Genomic DNA, 12,128 nt, shown 5'->3' on the forward strand with positions numbered 1-12,128 from the left:
GTCCGCTTGCGAACGGTGGCCGGACGGCGGCGGAACAGCACGACGAGTGGCGGCGACGGCGCGAGTAGGAGAAGAAAAAGATCTTTTCGTACAGGCAATGAAATTGGACGAGATTGGTCCCAAACGATTCGCCATGAAGAGAGGAAGACGACGGTACTGGTCCGTGACCGTGGGTCGGCTCACCGGCGACGAAACGACGGTGGAAGCGTTCAGCGGTGGAGGAGTTAGCCCATCGTCCCAAGTGCACGAAACTTCAAATTGTTTGGGGGGAAATACTCTACTCATCAAGGCGATTCTTTTGGTATATAGCACGGCCGGTAATTCGACGAGACGGCGCCAGAATCTTAGAGAGAAGATTCCGGCGACTTTGAGGGCGAATCTGCAATTTTCGATCGGCCGGTGAGGGCGCGTCCGTGCTCCGTTCAGGCCACACGCACCATGGTTGGACAGTACTCGACGAGGCGAGCCTGACGGTGGTGGCCGTGACCTCGAACGCGCCGGCGAGATTTTCCGACCGGCGACCAGTGATGGCACGGCGCCGCCGCCGCGACAGAGCTGGAGATGGGCTGTCTATCGGTGGTGGTGGTGAGGCTGAAAGAGTGGTGGTTTGGTGGTGGTGAGAGGTGGAAGTGCAAGTGTGTGAAAATCTCACACAATTGTAGTGAGATGTGGAGAAAAAATGGCCAAGGTTTAGGGTTTAGGGTTTAGGGTTTTTTTTTTGTTTTTAAGAAATAGGGGAATTGTCGGGATCCCCATCCCTTCTAGATAACAATTAAAATGTACTTAACGTTTTGTACATAAAATTCAAACCCACAAAAAATATCAAGAAAGAACCCCAAAAAATAGTGTTTGGGCTATACAAAAAGAAGCCCAAAAATCTTGGCAGCTGCAAAATGAAATTTCAATGTCAAATTGCCCAATTGGATCGGAGGCCCGGGTTTAATGTCCAGCAGAGGTAGCCCGCGAGGTGGTCCAGAAAGAGCCCAATGCAGCAGTCCTTGGTTCAGCCCAGTCTCACAGACCAGTAGCAGTGCAGCCCAGTGAGGCCAGTCTGCCTCCTCAGTCCAGAATGCGTGCAGCCCAGTCTGAGCGCAGCCCACTTGCAATGCATAGTCCAGCAAGTATACAATCAGGTGGTGCAGACCAAAGAGTTGGACGGTCCAGTTGAGAGTTTCGGCCCAGCGAGAATTTTAGGCCCAAAAGAAACAGTCTGGAGTTAGGTGCACCCAAAGGAATGGGTTTCCAGCTTGGACGGTCCAAGGGAGTTGAGTCCAAAAAACTGAAGAGTGTTCAACCCAATTCAACAAAACAAAACAAGCCCAAGTCTATGAATGAAAAATAGACACAATCCAAAAAATGAAACAAAATAAAATCAGCCCAAATTTTAGAGAATTGAAAAATGAGGAAAAGAAATGCATACAAAATCAAGCCTACAAGGAAAAATCCCTATTCAATCTCCCAAATAAGTGAGGGGAAAAGACGCTCTAAAAGATAAGAACACAAGTACACAAGACCAACAATTGAAAAACCAAAAGCATCAAAGGAAAGACGTGCTAATTTTGAGAAGTTGAAACGGGGTTGAAACACTTCAACTAATTGAAACCAACACAAAATGAATTTTGCACCAAGGACTATGAAGAGCCGAGAAACTTCAATGAGACAGTTTGTTGCCAAGAAACAAAAGGGGGTGTGGAGGAAAATTATGTACTTTGAGTGGTGGTCACAATAAGACAAAAAATGGTTAGTGCTCAAGTGATTGTGCAAGTGAAGCAAGGCGTGCTCGTTGATAATTAGGAGAGTTAGTTCAAGGTTGTGTAAGTTGAAAGATGAAGTGAAGAGATGTGAGGGAAGGAGGCAAACGTTCCAAGACCCCAGCTTTTTGGATGACAGATTGCACAAGAGCAAACCTTTCAGTTGTTCAAGGAATGAGAAGAGGCCAAAGAAACACTTGAGTGTACGAGAGGTGAGTACATCAAGGTTGATCAAGGGCTGGGGATGTGCATATTGGTTCCAAAAATCAAAAGCAGTATCTGCAGCAACAGAGTTATTACCATGAATTCCTGAAGTGAGATGAATCATCTTTGCATAAATGCCCCCTGAAGTTGCTTGCTGCAGCCACAACAACAAGTGGCATGGCAGCAGTAAAAGCAAGGTCGTTGCAGCAAAAAGCAGCTGCTGTCACAGTGCCATGGTTCTGCAACAGAAAAGCAGAGTTAATTGATAGCCTAGCAAGATGATAGGAGAGGTTAAGAAAACTCCCTGAAGTGAGATCAATAATCCTCGCATAATTGCCCCTTGAAATTGCTTGCTGCAGCCACACCAACAGCTGCTGCCACAGAGCCAAAGAACAGCTGCAGTGTGGATGAACAGCACAGCAACAGCAGCAAAAGACAGCAGCAGTAGCAGCGCAGTGATGCAACAGCGGCGAAGCACAGCAGCAAAGCAGTAGCAGCATAACAGCAGCAGCGAAGCACAGCAGCAGTAGCAGCATAACAGCAGCAATAGCAGCAAAGAAACAGCTGCTACTCTGCAGCCAACGAAGCCTTGCAGCAGAGCAGCAAACAGAGTGCTGCTTCAGTACGGAACTTGCAGCAGCAGGAGGTGATTGTCTGGAGCAAAAAGCAGCAGCGACGGAAGCGCTGCAGCAGAGAAGGACAGCAGCAGCAGCAGCAGAGAGGCTGTGGGACTCCTTCGTGCACCGTCTGCTGCTGTAGCAAGGAACTGAGACAAGCAACTGTTAAAAAATATTTGAATTCACAATAGACAAGGATACTCCCTGAAAATTCTGTCCTGTTGTTCATGCTACACCAAAGAGACGGCATCAGCAACAGTAATAACAGCAGCAGCTGCAGACATTGATACGGCAGACTCTTTCTCATTTTGCTCGAATATATGGGATTCCCAAGCCGTCGCATTTAATGATACCAGTAATGTGTCCATGTAGTTCATCCCCCCGGTAAACTTCAGCTGATTTGGTTGTACAAGCAAGGTTGGCCAAGTGGTCTGCCGCCATATTTCCTTCCTGATAGATATGAGTAATCCGAAACTCCACTTGCTTTAGGAATAGGTTGATATGAAATAGCATGTGTTGTAGTGTCCAGTGACCTTTAGGGTTTAGGGTTTAGGGTTTAGGGTTTTATTTTTTATTTTTTATTTTTTTTTATCAAAACACCCGAAGGTGGGGGAGGCTTATCGGGGTCCCCATCCCATCTTCATAAAAAGAGCAATAGTTAACATTACAAATAAAACAGGAAAGCATAAAGGGAGGAATACTACTCCTTTACATTAATAAACAACAAAAGGTTTAAAAGAACAGTATCAGAATTGCCTGTAGCGACGTCTGTTTTTGTCTGGCGGGGTAGGAGCGGGAACTAGGAACTGCTCTCTTTCCTCTGTGTCGGTTGGATTACTGTTCTGCGAGCAAATAGGGTCCTGAATCTTCAATGGTTGTGGGCTAACCGGATTGCCATCATCGTCTTCCCCTTCTGATTCATCGGTGTCATCCCAATCCCTTAGTTGTCGAGCAACCACTCCAAAACATTTCAAGCTTTTGAAGAGTTTAGATGCCTGTTGGAGGTTAATCCGTTTCTTCCTTATTTGGGTTTCCACCCCCCTGATAGTAGTATTGTTCTTATAGTATACCGACAACATCAATCATCTAAGCAAGCAAACAAGCATATAATCAATGTCATATATCCCAACAATATGGAGGTGACGTGACGAAGTAGAGACATAGTTACCTTGTGTGAACTCTCCACTTGAATGTTTAAGCTACGGATGATTCATAACCAGCAAACAACACCAGAAGCATTCATTCCAATACATGTTGCATTGTGCATAATGTACTTTCCAGCTAAGATCAACGAACCTCAACTTAATTCTACCTCCCAACTTTGCAACGCCACAGTGAGGAAGAGCTTAACCCGACAACACACCTCAATCTTTGTACATCTCTTCCACTTCATTTTCTTCACTCTGATCCACACTATTGGAGTTATCATCACCTCTTCCCAACCCACGACAGCCCAGAAGAACAAGATCAAGAAGCTTCCTCCGAGCCTCATAAATCGGATTTGACTCGATCAAGCATCCTCTCTCATATGCCTCCCTCAAAAACACTGTGTGCTTCTTTCCTTTGGTTGACAGATAAAACATCCCTGGATGGTCCAAGAACAAATCCCTCACATTCAAATCAATTCCAAACCACTTCCTAAAATGACTAATCTTCTCCACCTCCACCATCTTCTCCACAGTCAAGCTCAAAAACTCATGGACAATCCCCACTGCCCTTTTCTCCATTCTCATCATCCTACTCTTAGTCCTCCTCATTTCCTCCAGCCACAGCTCCTCATACGGTCCAACATATGGCAATCTCTGCCATTCCTTAACTTTCGCCTTGAAATTCTTCTTTACTCGCATCCCCGGTGGAAACCCCTGCTTAAAGCTATACCTGAGGTCGGTCCTATCCACACTGCAATCCTCCTTACAACACTCCACGATCCTCCAATTCTCAACAGCAGGAATCAAACAATCCTTAAATGCTTCACCATCATTGAGCACCAAAAAATGAGTATTGGGTTCATTTCCATCTTGAAGCAAGAAAATGTCAGAATTGCTTGAAATAACATAGTCCTCGAAGTTATCTGGCAGTCCCAATTCTCTCCAGACCTTGAAAATGGCTCGAAGCGGCAACTTCCTGGAGACGGACATCGATAGAAGCTTGACCAATCGGGTTACTACAAGTGGCAGCGAGTTATCTATAGCCATGGATTCTTGGCGGACGATTTTGAGGGCGGCCGGGGTGAGGGTGCAGAAGGGTTGGAGCTTGACGGGGTGATTGAAAATGTGGAATATGTGGGGATACTTGCGGAGGAAGGCGGCGGGGCCGCGGTTCAGGTGGAGCCTCTGGGAGACGCGGTGGAGAAAGTCGAGGGAGACGGAAGGTGGAGTGGAGTTTGAGGCGAGGATGAGGTCTTGTATGGATATGACTTTTAGCAGATTTTTGTATTTCTCCATCAACTTTTCGAATGTAGGGTCCCGAAATCTTGAGTCCACATATTGGGCTGAGGTGGTTTTTGTGCGGCGGAGGACGGCGGTGGCGCCGGCCGGGCGGATTTTCTTGAAGATGTGGGCCGCCATAGCACAGCCTGCAGGGGTTCAAATTTCAGTGTTGTTTCTTTATGGACAAAAATAACCCTATGCCTTCATAAATAAATAAAATTTTATGTATTATGATTATATATAAATATATTATAATACTCTCTTAGAAGTCAAATATTAACCTATTAATAAATCATGATAACAAATTATTCTCGACACGTAAATAATTAGATAATGTGAGAACTACCACTATTATATTGAATTTCTATTTTTGCCCTCCACAAATTACAGATTTCACTTTGTAGAAAGAAATATAGAAACAAATTATGCAAAAGCGAAGGCTAAATTTTATAAAATACCTAAAAGAACTTCCATTCTAGACACGAAAGATGCTTTCTTTTTATAATTAGTATAGATAATAAGAAACATGTGCATTTAAATTTTTAATGAAATAGTTTTAACAGAGAAATTAATTTTTATACAAATAATAGTTAATCAAATGAAACTTTATAATTAAAGTAAATAAATTAGAAATGGGACCTTCAAGAAAAGTCTTTTAATTACTAAAATCAATAGTGTTACTATTAATAAAAACTCAATGTTTGGTGTGTTTTGTAGTGCTTTGGCAAAACTAACATGTTCTTTCTTCCTTCTCATTCAATACTAAAAACGAGTTAAGTCATATAAAAGGTGGGACGAAATACATAAATAAATCTAGACTAAAAACATATATCCATAAAATAAAAGACTTTAACCCTTTTTAACGAAACCAACAAAATACATGCATGGAATTCTAGTGCATGGACCTTCAACAAAATACATGCATGGAATTTTTATACAAATAATAGTTAATCAAAGTTTTATCAAAACACACATATTGATCTTCAATTGCCTTTAGAAAGTCTTTTACTTTAGTGCATTTTGGATTAAACCTCAACTACCTTTGTTGATATGCTTCTTTATGAGCATCAAACTTAAACCGTTAGACCACTCCCACTGCTCATAAGAAGCTGTCTCAGTAGGCGTAATTTTGAAGATCAAGATTTTTTTTCTACTGATATAAGAAATAGGAATAAATGATCTCAGATTAGGCCTAATTATAACATTTAAATAGTTTACTAAAATCATTCTCCCACTAAATGTAATAAAATCATTCACTGTGTTCGTGTTGTGACAGTGAAAATATAAAATTAAGTATTACTTCACTTTCAATTAAGATTAGGTATCATCACTCAATTTAATTAAAACTTAGACATTTGGACAACTATTTGTATACGTAGATATATTATCTCCTTCCTTTGTCTTTTCCAAAACCTTTTAAATTGCCTTCCAATTTTTAAACACATTCAAATATGGAAATCAACATTGTGACCACACCTACACTCAAATTTGTGTTGGTAAGACAATTGTGCCAACTGAAACTTGACCCCAATCTATTCTCATAATTCCAATTGATAGAGAATGAGAACCAGCCTGCTATGTTTAAGGGTCCAAGCCTAACAAATTACCATTACTTCTGGACTGTACAACCGCCTCACCACCATGTACACCTCTTGCTTCATACACACAGAATCACACACACACACTGCTCTCCCACAACCCATCACGCCTTCAACTGTTGTATTTTTGACTAACACAAAGCACACGCACTCCCACCCACTTATTTTCACTGTCACAACACGAAACATCAGCTCCACTTCACTCAAACCCCAATTTCTCATCATTAACCTCAAGAACAACAATTACACAACGACTAAAATTGCAGAAATTGCAGAAATTTCACACAGAGGGAGGGAAATTGCAGAAATTTCACACAACGACTAGAATTTTTCAGAAATTGCAGAAATTTTCCAGAAATTACAACATTACATACAACATTAGATACAAAATTTTTCAGAAATTTTGCTGAAAACAAGATGCTAAAAACACACCCAAACCCAAAAAAAAGAAGAATAAGTAAAATGCAACAAAGAAATAAGGATTACCTGGAGAATCCTCGCTCTTCGCCTTCCTCGTTGCCGATTTACCGTCCTTGTTGCCGTGAGTTTAGGGCTAGGGTTCTAAGAGATGGGTTTGTAGAAAAAATGAGAGGAGAAAGATGGAAGCCGTCCTCGTCCCCGTCCTCGTTGCCGACCTGCCTCCTTGTTGCCGTGAGTTTGGAGTTAGGGTTCTAAGACATGGGTTTGAGGAAGAAATGGAGATGGGTTTGGGGAAGAAATGAGAGAGGAGAAGGAATGGAAAAGAAAGACAAGTGAGGAACAACAAGGAAGAAAAACGATAAGAAGAGAGAGAAAGAGATGAGTTTTTGATTTTTGACTTTTTGTATAATTATTATTATTATTAATATATTATTATTATTATTAGTATTTGTATTTGTATAATTATTTGTTTGTTTCTGTCCAAAAGATTCACTCACTTTTTTAGGTAAATAGTTAGTAAAATATTATAAATATATTTTTGTAGTTTTTATACTTATTGATTAATTTAATTTTAATTTATTTATTACTTTTTTTATATTGAAAAAGTGTTTATAATTTATTTAAGTATATTTAAAAAATACAGTTATCCCATATCTGGACACATGGTACTAACTAGTTTATAATATAATATAGTAGTATATATCTATATATAACAATAATGGGGCAAAAGTATAATTTACGTAAACTAGAAGGATGAAGGAGCAAATAACAGCGATAGGTCTGATTCGTATACCTTGGAGAGATCAATCAAACAGCTTCCCCTGTTCCTTTAGCCTTCCACCAATTTCAGCCACTGAAAGCTCGTATGAATCTCTCTCTCTCTCTCTCTCTCTCTCTCTATGTGTCATAAACACACACACACGCACACAAGCATCTTGTTCGGACGAGCAAATACATTTATTGCATTGCATGCATTTGTCATTATCTAGAGTGAGTTGGAGCTCGGCTTCTTGCACGTTTTTTCCATCTCTAATCTGTCTGTGGCTACGTCTGATTTCGTTTAATTTTTATGTTTTGAATGGAGAAGAAGAAAATCTGATACAAATAGCTGTTTATGTCTCATGGATTGCAGGAGTTCGATTGGATTTTAAATTGATCCGGAAGCTTGTGAGAGATATTACTCCCCCCCCCAAAAAAAAAAATCCCTTTTCTTTATGTAAAGTGATTTAATTTTCTTGAGTAAAAAATACAATTTAACCCCATGTGATATTGCAAATATCCAAATTATCCCCTATAAAAAGATTAGCAATTTATCACCTTGTATTTTTTAAAATGAAGCAATTTACCCCTTTATGTTTTTTCAAATTAAGTAATTTACCTCCCTAGATAGGGGGATAAATTAGTATTATTTTTTTATAAAGGGATTATTTTCTCATTTGTAATATCACAGAATAAATTGTATTAAACCCATTCAATTCGTTGACGTGTCGGACATATTTCTATCAATCTCAGTCAATTTTAGATGGGACAAAATAATAAAATAATTTAAGAGAATCAATGAAAATCTATTAAGCGTCGAAAATTCCGTATTAAGAAAATCATTAACTCATAATTTCAACATGTCTTTTATTTGCAAATAAAATACACATAAGACATATTAAGACAAAATAATTATTTATTTTAGGACTATTTTGATATTTTTTGTTTTCAAGTAGTTGTAATCTTCTTACATTTCCTCTTTCTGTCTCCACACTACAAGAAAATTTAATTTATTACCAACAATATAATTAATTATGATAAAATAAAATTAAATTAAAAATTTTAACTTTTTTTCAATCATATTTATTATGATTTTTAGCTGTATATGGTCAAAATATTAACTATGATTTTAATTATGAATAGTATTTGTTTTATTTGCAAAAATACGATTAATAGCCATCGTGCAGTCATAGGTAATTTTATTTGCCATAATTTTTTTTAATTATAATAATTAATTATAGTGAAAATTCATATGATTTTTGGTGCCAATTTTAAATTTTATTTTTCGTACAAAATTTTAATACTAGGTGATAAAATGCTAAAAAAATGAGAAAATTGTAATTTCGGTTCCAAAATATAGGATAATTTACAAAATTAGTCACATACTTTTTAAAATACCCAACATTAGTCACACACTTTAAAAAATATTACAAAGTTAGTCCTATATTTTATAATATTAGTTCCACACTTTGAGAAAATATAAAAAAATTAGTTCCACACTTTAGAAAAATGTTCCAAAGTTAGTTTCAATCATTAATTTTTCAACGTTTTTCCTAAAATATGGGACTACTTGCCATATTTTTTTAAAGTGTGGGACTAATATTGCAAACCACTTTATATTTTAGAACCAGAATTGCAATTTTCTCGCTAACAGAGTGTTGGAAAGTTGATCAGGGGGAAATCGCTCCAACAAAAACATTTCAAGGGGCAATAGTGCATTTTCTTACTTTGTGGGGCTGGACTAATTATCAAAATATAATTTCTTGAGGGTGTTAAATGCAATTCGCAGTATTATTTTATATACTTTAGCACCGCCCCCCGACGCCGCGCCACCGTCATCAGCATCATCACTTCCGAGAAACGTTCCAGTATATCTGCAATCTCCGGCGCCACCTCTCAAGTTCCGTCCCAATCTAATCCAACAATCCGACGGTGCAGAATCAAAACGAGTCCTCCGCACATGTGCATGCCTTTAGATATACGTTTTCAGCCCAACATAAATCAGATTTTAAAATGCGATTTTCTTACGTGGATGGATTGAAATGCTTTTAAGTAGACTTATTTATTTCAATAAATAATCATTTTTAAATAATTAAAAATTTATCGATATTTTTTTTCATGCATTTTTGGGGAAATAATGTCATATAATAAAATTAAAATTAATTACTCTTTTATAAAATATAATTCAAAATCATAATTAAAAAATTATATAAATAAATTTAAATAATTGGAAAATTTTCACTCCCTTCCCTAATATAATTACATGTAAACTACTTGTGGTTAGAAAAATTACATATAGTACTCACGAGATTTGCTTTCATTTAACTATTATGTCACTCGTTAGTTAAAATTTATTGAATTTATCAATATTAATAAAAAAATTGAAAGACAATTGATTTTCACCTTGATTGATTTATTACTAACTTATTGCAGGTCAAATAATTTATTTTTACTAAACTACCCTTATAAAGGTGAAAATATACTTCTACATGCATTAACGTATGAAGGGTATAAGGGTAATTTGATCATAAAAATATCTATTTGATTTGCAATAAATCAGTAACAAATCAATTAAGGGTAAGTATGAATTTTTATCAAATATTATTGTTAATTTTAACTAATTCGGTGAACTTTGGTTAATAAGAGACTTATTTGTTAAATGAAAGCAAACTTAAAAAAATACTAAATTTAATTTTTCAAACCTCAAAAGATGTAGATTTTAATAACATCAAACTTGGAGGAAAGAGAGTGCAATTATTCCTAATTAACTTGTAATTCGAAATTTGAAATTATTATTTCTAAGGGGTAATTACACTCTCCTCTCATTAGGTTTGATGTAGTTTTACGTAGACCCCATGTGGTCTGAAAAATTATATTTAATATCCACGAGGTTTGCTTCTGTCTATCAGATAAATTTCTCAATTAGTTAAAATTCATCAAATTCGATGATATTAACGAAAGAAATCGGATAAAAATTCGTATTTATCGCCGATTGACTTATTGCAAGTTAAATAAATCTTTTTATGATCAAATTATTACCATTATACATCTTCACGCATTAATGCACGTGAAGTATACCTTCACAGTTTTAAGGATAATTTAGTTATAAAAAAATTTGCTTGACCTGCAATAAGTAAATCGAAGGTAAATACTAATTTTAATTCATGTCTTTTTTGTTAATATTAACAAATTTAATAAATTTTGACTAATAGATAAACTTATTTGCTGTATAAAAATAAATTTCAAGAGTATTAGATATAATTTTTCAAGTGTCACATCAAGATGGAGGCATTCATTGTATGCATTAACACGTCATATATTTATTTTTGTCCTTGATATGTCTGTACTATGTACTGTGTTCTGTAAGAGGGAGAGTCACCCGACAACTTCTGCCGTAGGTTTCTGCAGTGGGCCTCAAAAGGGAAGGATGATGGAGGTCTATTCCAATATCCTAATAATTAAACTTTATTAGTTTTTATTTAATTTTTAAATAAATTAATTAAAATATATTTTTAAATTATGAATTTTAATTTTATATAATTTAAAATTTTTAAAATATCTTTTTGTAAAGTAATATACTTTTACTTTACTTATTTTCATATTTTTTTAAGAGAAAAGAAAAATTCAATAACAGTAAAGTATTAATTTCCACCTCACCGTATAAAGATTGTACAATTATTTTTTATTTAAGGAATTTTTATATTTTTTTTAAACAACAAACGGTATTCATTATTTTTCAAACAAAAAATCCAAAAATTTTATTATATTTATGTTTAGTAAATAGCTATGTTTGTAGAAATTGAACTCACAATAATTTAATTGTAGAACTCAAACAAGGGACCGTTGCATTTATGTTTAAGGATGATAGGTAGGTGAGTTGGGGAGAGAAATAATGAGGAAGAAGACAAAAAAAATATATATATATATATATATATTATCTATTTATTTTAGTTTAAAATAAAATAAAATAGTCCATTAATTACTGAGTTATTTTTAAATAATTAGTTAATTAAAAATTAGTTATAAATTAAAAATCATCCTATTTATAGATAGAAACATATATTTTTTAAAAACTAAATACGTATGCACTGAGTTAATAAATTATTATTTACATTATTAAATCTTAATAACAATGGTTAAAAATAAATTATAATCTTTCAAAAAAGCAAAAAATAAAGAAATTAATTAACAAAAATATACCTTCTGTCTTTTTTTTGGGCTGACATGAACAGATTTTGATTTGGAAAATTTGATAGGAGGAATCTTTGAACTGCACAAGATTAATAGACATGTTTGTCTGTAATTTCAAAAGCCCAGAAGATTACATAATTAAATCTCAACAACTATTTA

At 35.9% G+C, this 12,128-nt stretch overlaps 1 protein-coding gene across 2 annotated transcripts; it reads right to left on the minus strand.

Moving 5' to 3' along the window:
* Positions 1-766: 766 nt before the first annotated feature.
* On the minus strand, positions 767-7,377 carry LOC105178954 (protein ROOT PRIMORDIUM DEFECTIVE 1-like). 2 transcript variants are annotated; one of them, XM_088880593.1, is made up of 5 exons: positions 7,086-7,377; positions 3,741-5,147; positions 3,329-3,658; positions 2,052-3,022; positions 767-1,279 (listed from the first exon to the last, which is right to left on the minus strand). In XM_088880593.1, exon 2 carries the CDS (start codon positions 5,137-5,139, stop codon positions 3,937-3,939), a length of 1,203 nt encoding a protein of 400 aa, XP_088736719.1. In that variant the 5' UTR covers positions 5,140-5,147; positions 7,086-7,377; the 3' UTR covers positions 767-1,279; positions 2,052-3,022; positions 3,329-3,658; positions 3,741-3,936. The 2 variants fall into 2 exon arrangements, with proteins under 2 accessions (XP_088736719.1, XP_088736718.1); XM_088880592.1 differs by having other exon boundaries at positions 767-3,022.
* Positions 7,378-12,128: the final 4,751 nt, after the last annotated feature.

This window comes from Sesamum indicum, linkage group LG5 (genome assembly GCF_026168435.1).
Source record: "Sesamum indicum cultivar Baizhima isolate 11 linkage group LG5, ASM2616843v1, whole genome shotgun sequence".
NCBI lineage: Eukaryota > Viridiplantae > Streptophyta > Magnoliopsida > Lamiales > Pedaliaceae > Sesamum > Sesamum indicum.